Source organism: Vigna angularis, chromosome 9, assembly GCF_016808095.1.
Source record: "Vigna angularis cultivar LongXiaoDou No.4 chromosome 9, ASM1680809v1, whole genome shotgun sequence".
Lineage (NCBI taxonomy): Eukaryota > Viridiplantae > Streptophyta > Magnoliopsida > Fabales > Fabaceae > Vigna > Vigna angularis.
In genome coordinates, this window is record NC_068978.1 from 5163870 (window position 1) to 5170734 (window position 6865).

General features: G+C 30.7%; 1 protein-coding gene across 1 annotated transcript; it reads left to right on the forward strand.

Moving 5' to 3' along the window:
- The first annotated feature begins 3134 nt into the window (after window positions 1-3134).
- On the forward strand, window positions 3135-5177 carry LOC108347114 (uncharacterized). The gene is made up of 2 exons (XM_017586247.2): window positions 3135-4272; window positions 4887-5177. Exons 1-2 carry the CDS (start codon window positions 3370-3372, stop codon window positions 5022-5024), a joined length of 1041 nt encoding a protein of 346 aa, XP_017441736.2. The 5' UTR covers window positions 3135-3369; the 3' UTR covers window positions 5025-5177.
- Window positions 5178-6865: the final 1688 nt, after the last annotated feature.

A 6865-nucleotide genomic window follows, 5' to 3' on the forward strand; every position in this document is an offset into this window, starting at 1 on the left:
GGGTTCTTTTATGATATGTTGAGGTAAACTTGTTATGATGTTAGGAATGTTTGCAAGTAATAGCGAGAGTGATTGTATTATTACGAATACATTGTATGTATCCAAGTTATAATGATACATAGAAAAATAATGTATAATATTCTAAGAGCCATACAAATTTTTAAAACTAACTTGAGAGTGAATAGTCGCCAATAACAAGATATACAAAACTTACCCAACATAAATAAAATTTATACTTAGTCTTTTCGATTTTAAAGTTAATACAACCTAACCTGATATAATTGATTTTGAAAAAAAAAAAGTACGTAAACCTAGCCGAAACCAAACTAAAATATTTTGATTAATTTAAATAACTAGCTAATATATATATATATATATATATATATATATATATATATATATATATATATAATTTTAATTGAGTTTAAACTTAATAATCAAAACTAAGTTATAATATTTTTGTAATTTGGTTGAGATGGTAAGAGTCTAGAAAATTGTGTTTAAGAATTGATTTTGTGTTTAAAATAATGAGACTCGATTGTTTTGATACTAAAAATTTAAAATATAAATATAAATTTTATAAACAAGTTTCATTATTTAACATATGCATTCTTTTTAGAATTTTTTTCCTAGAACTCTCCCTCCCTTTTATCTAAGATATCTTATCATCCGTTCATCCTTTTAAAGATTAGAAACAGTAGGATTTCTCTTAGTGGTGAACTCATTAAAATTAATTGACCAGTTTTTTCAAAAGGGTTCCTTAATTTTTTGTCCCCTTCTTGGTCAATTGGTCCTTTTTCTATATGTGGCTTTTGTTCAACTCGTATGTAGTGTTTGTGCCTATTTTGTTAGTCTATGTTGATACGTGGTTCTAATGGTATGTCCTGATCATGTTTACATTGTTCATAGGAAAAAGTTGAGTTATTTGTATGTGTAGGAGTGTTTTAGTGGTCATCGAGCTGTTTAGTCATCTTTCAAGCAAGAGAAACTAGTTGCTTTAGTGTGCATGAGTTGGATATTTTTGATTGAAATTCGTATGTTGTTGAATCTGATTAATGTTTATACTGATTGACTAGTATGGCTTATTGATTGAATTGAATTTTGGTTTATGTTTGGACTGTTGTAATTGAGAGAATTGAAGAGTTTAGCAATTGTACAAATTGGTATGAGATTGATGTATAAAACAGTGTCGAACCACTTCTATGGAAAATGAATACCAATTTGAGTAATTAATCAAGTCTAATTTCACTTAAATTACAAATCTGAGTGTGTTGAAATCTCGTATGGTGTTGAGTACAAACTTGATTTTGCAAGTCTAGAAGCAATTTTCCTCTAAACCATTGATTGCCACTTTCACCCCTAAGCGACCATTTTTGTAAATTCTTTGGCGTTGAACGGTGGCAGGGCACTAGTGAGCACCATCTTACACTACACGTTGAGAACAATTTTAGCTTTAGGACGTTGAGCGAAAGGATGGTGTTGTTGAGGATGACGTTTTGCAAGAAGAATGACACTGAGCACCTGCATCTGAACTCCAGGACTGCCTTTGAGCGTCAGGATTGCCTCTAAGCATTAGAACTGCCATTGAGTGCTACATTTTGTGAAAGGATTGACCTGGATGTTAGGACAAGACTGTCACTGAGTGCGACCCTTATACGAGAGGTTTAGCGTGTTGAACGCCACTTGTTAGCATTAGTTTGTATACTTGTTTTGTTTCTTCTTTTTGACTGTTTGGTATTTATTTATGTAATCATTGATTATGCATGTGAGTATGATGGTTGTATGCATGGAAGTAGGTATATTTGTTATGATTATGTGTGGTACAATTGTCTAGAGAATCTTAGGGAGGCATTTTGTGTGATGGCGTTGCTTAATGTATGCTTCGACATATAGAAGTTTAGAAGGGAGGTATTCTAATAGTCATTTAACTCATGTTGAGATGAATGAGTGGAAAAATAATGACAGAAGGTCTTAGTCTTAGACTTTTGGTCTTAGACGTGAAAATATTAACCTCATGAGAAGTAGGGTAATAACCCATGTGTTTTTGACTTTACATAGCATAAATATTATTACGAGTGTACACCTATAATGAAGCTTTATGTCAAAGCATGGAGCAGAATAATTGAGTTTAGAGTTAACTCTATGTATGTTTTTGAGTTTTAGTATTTTATGGATATTGAATTGGTGTTTGATATTTTCTCTTGTACACTAACTTACTTGCTTTTCTTATTTTTGTGTCTGTTATTTTTCTTTTGCAATTATCATATGTGAGCATAGGATGAGTTAGATATTAACATGTCTTTAGCAGAGAACGAGAATGCACAAGAATGCTACATATTGATTGTTTAAGTTTTAGTTAATTACATGTAGAGAAACTTATTATCTTTTGAAAGATTTGTGTAGTTTTTTTGTATTTATATATATATATATATATATATATATATATATATAATATCTTATTATGATTATTAAATGGATAAGTATATTTTATATGATTTGAATTTATACATGTGGATTATCGAAATTTATAATATTTTATTTAATAGTTATATACTAAATGAGATCTTATATGTATGTATTTTTTTAATATTATTTTTTGATGATATAATTTTAAATTCACTTTCTTTAAAATCTAAAATAACATAAATATTATATATTTAATAATAATAATAATAATAATGTGTATTATTATTATTATCAATAAAAATATTAGTTATATTTCCTTTATATATATATATATATATATATATTTATTGTTAAAGATATACCTAAAAGAGAATACTCTTAAAATAAAATTCTACTATCATTTAACAAAAAAAAAAGTTATGCATTAAATTGATTATTTTTTCAATAAATAGCTTTAAAAACATACTAAAAACAATTTTATTAACAGAAAATATACATTAAAAGTACTTAAATGCTATTCCCAATGCTAGTTATTACTGTACCGTAAAAAGGAATTAGACTGTGGTTTCAACGTCCTATCAAACATAATCAAATCACAGATTATTCATTAATTAACGGATAACAATGACGTAGACAGTGATATTATACTGTGAAATTTGACTCAAAAATACAAAAGAAAAAAAACAAGTGATAATTCAGACATGGCGTATGCATAATAATTAAAACGTAATGCCCCAGTCATTAATTTGTGATATTAACATCTCCATAACAGAAAAATTAGGAAAATGAAATTCCATAAACTTAACATTCTATGAACTATCTCCTTCTTCTTCACCTCCTTTGTTTATGTGGTCAGTAGTTGTCCAAACCGGAAAACAAACAATTCCTATGATATAGCCAAAACCAAACATCCAAAGATTTCTCATAAAACCTAGAATTCTCCGAAAACAAATCTTCACAAACATGAAAACTGAGCAACACCATGCCAACAGAAGACTTTCACCTTCGTTACAACATAAGATCATCAAAACGGCAAAACCCGCCGCGTACTTTATCCTTCTTTTGCTAACCTACTCCTTCGGTTACTTATCCCACCACCCTGCTTCCACTTCATTACCACTCTCACCCTCATCATCACCACCACAATTTCCAGAACCTGTCATTCGTTTCCCAATCAACACCACCGAGTTAAACCCGTTCCGAATCACGACACGCTGCGCCGATCCAATTCCGCCGGAGACAATCCGCCGGACTCTCGTGGACCGCCTCTTCAACGGCACCTCACCGTTCGAAAACTTCCCGCCGCCGCACGCAGCGGAGAAGCTACGGCGGACGAAGAGGGTGAAGGGTTGGGGCTCCACCGGCGCTGTATTCGAGAACCTCATCCGCCGCGTGCAGCCGCGGACCGTCGTTGAAGTTGGCACGTTCCTCGGCGCGTCCGCGATTCATATGGCCGAGTTGACTCGCCAACTCGGCCTCCAAACTCAGATTCTCTGCGTTGACGACTTTCGCGGCTGGGCAGGGTTCAGAGAGCGGTTCATGCACATACCGATCCTAAACGGCGACGTTTGGCTCTTTTACCAGTTCCTTCAGAACGTGGTTACTTTTAACCAAACCGGGTCAATTTTACCTGTTCCGTTTTCAAGCGGGTCGACCCTGATGTTGTTGTGCGAGTGGGGCGTGTACGCGGATTTGGTTGAGATCGATGCGGGTCACGATTTTTTGTCTGCTTGGGCTGATATTAACCGGGGCTTCCGGATCCTCCGACCCGGTGGGGTTATTTTCGGGCACGATTATTTCACTGCAGCAGATAATAGAGGGGTTCGGAGAGCCGTTGATCTATTTGCTAAAGTTCACAATCTGAAGGTAAATATTGATGGTCAACATTGGGTGATTTATTCTTCCTAATGTTTAAAATTTGCTATTTGGATTAAATAGCTATAATACGTGATTCGATTATTGGGGTGTATAAATTATAATGAAGGTTCAATTTCATTCGATTTTAAATTTATATACAATCACTCATTGTTTATAAAGTTTTTTTTTTTAAGTATCATTGCTTTATCGTTTTTGTTATATTGTGAGATAAATGAAAGAAAACCGAGTAGAATTGAAAATGGGTTTATTATTTATGAAAAAGGATAGTTTGATTTATATTTTATGTCCTTTAAACATGTTCTTTAAGTTTTTAGTCTTAATTCCTCATGGATAAAAATTTGTATTATCATAGACTTCAAGGCTTGATAATTAGTAGAACAAACGAAGTTTTCTTAAAGAAATGATTTTCATTGGGTATGAATTTTTCAATTTATCAAAATAGTTTGTTGTAAAAACACTCGTTATTATTAGTGTTATTTTCGAATTCTGAAATATCTTTTGAATTGTGCAATTTCGAATACATTAAAAAAAAGTGTAAAGATAATTTTCACTCTTTTACTATAATTTAAATGAAGAGATAATTTGGAATTTAAATATTTTAGGGAGTGCATGAAAAAACAGGAGGTGCAGAAAGAAGCAGCTATCATCACACAATAGTCACAAAATGGCCCAAACTGGGAAGTATTCTCATGGAGTTGCAAAACTATGTGGCCCGGTCCATTACAGTTAATCATACATAAAAGGGTTGGGTGAGCTTACGTAATGGCTTATCTTAGATTTATAATTTAATGGCTTAAATATAATTATATATGTACATTTTTAATTTAATTGTATATTTCTTCTTTAATTTAAAAAAAAATAATTAATTTTTCCTAGTAAGATGTAATCCAATTACCAATAAAAAATATATATCCTTCATTTTAATTAATAATAAACCTTGTTAAATTATGTTATTAATATTATATGTGAATGAATAATTGGCGAGTTATTGTTGAAAGCCCATCAGCATTAATAGTTGGACGAGGCACTAATATTGAATATTTTTTATTTAAACAAATAAATAACTAAATATACAGTCAAGTTTTATGTAAAAGCTGAAATTTTGTATTCTAAAAAACAAAATTTAAGCCCTTCTTGAAAGGTTGGCTAAAACTTTAAATTGAAATTTTGAATTTTAAACTTAAATGGTGGAGATTTTCTACAAAACAATTGCTTTAGTTTTTTTTCCTGTTAATTTAACGTTGTTCATTTCAAATTTATCTAAACTATTACAATTTTTTAAAATTAAAATAATTATTTCATCAATTTAATATTTTAAGTGAACGTTTTTTAAAATTTAGTATTTTTTTCGAGTTGCTATTTTTTAACCATTTTTTAATACTAAAATAACTATTTATAATAAAAAAGCATCTATAAAATAAATAAATAATTATATTATATAAATTATTTATATTTGTTTTCATATTTATAGTTTAATTATTTTTTTATTATCATAAATAAAAAGTGAAAACAATATATATATATATATATATATATATATATATATATATATATATATATTCACTGTTAATAAATTATGTTTCACTATTTCTTCTTGCACTTCCCTTCTTTTCCTTTTTCACTCTATAAAATATATTATTTCACTACAAAAAAAGAAGGGCATTACCGAAGGCCAGAAGCCCTCGGAAACAGCCTAAAACCGTCGGTAAAAGGTAATTACCGAAGGCTTATCGACGGCCAAAGAGCTCTCGGTAAATCCCTTGTCGCTAACATTTATCGAGGACCAAAAGCCTTCGGTAATTACCGAGGGCCAAAAGCCCTCGGTAATTACCGAAGGGAAAAAACCTTCGGTAATTTCCGAAGGGCAAAAGCCTTCGGTAATTTTCGAAGGGCGAATTTTCTGCTGTCCAGTAACCAATTATGGTGCAGTTTATGATCTACTTTGGTGCTAATTTCGTGTGATTTTTTATTACTCTCCTGCATTGTGGTGCAGTTTATGAAATTTTTCATGACATCAAGTCAAACTAACCACTGATATTTCTATTGGAGAAGGATAATTGAAAAGGAGATATCAAATTATATTGTATAATATGTTTGTAGTCTTTTACATAAGATACTTGTTGCCACAACACTACAACACTACAAGTTTTCACATCTCAGTACATAGAAAAAACATTTAAATTCTAAGAGCAAATATAAACGAGAACTAATAATAAAGACTATCCAAGTTCAAGCGGCATGATTCAACTAACTGTGATCAAGGTGCCACACACCTGCAAACCATAAAGTATAAATGTAAGTAGAAATCATAGGTATTGGGAGAAAATTACCATATTGCTGGAATTGTACATTTTTTTCATCCAATATGAGAAGTAACGGTATAAATATTACCAATATATCTATAATATGATATTATATAAAAAGTTATTAAGTCGAGAAATACAGAATTGTCAAAAAAAAATGTTTAATTTTTTAAAGATAATATAATTTAAAAACACTATAATTTAAACATGATGGGAGATTTATAAAAGTTATTGAATCAAAAGTTTAAAATAGTACAGTTTCCTATATGCATCAGTTT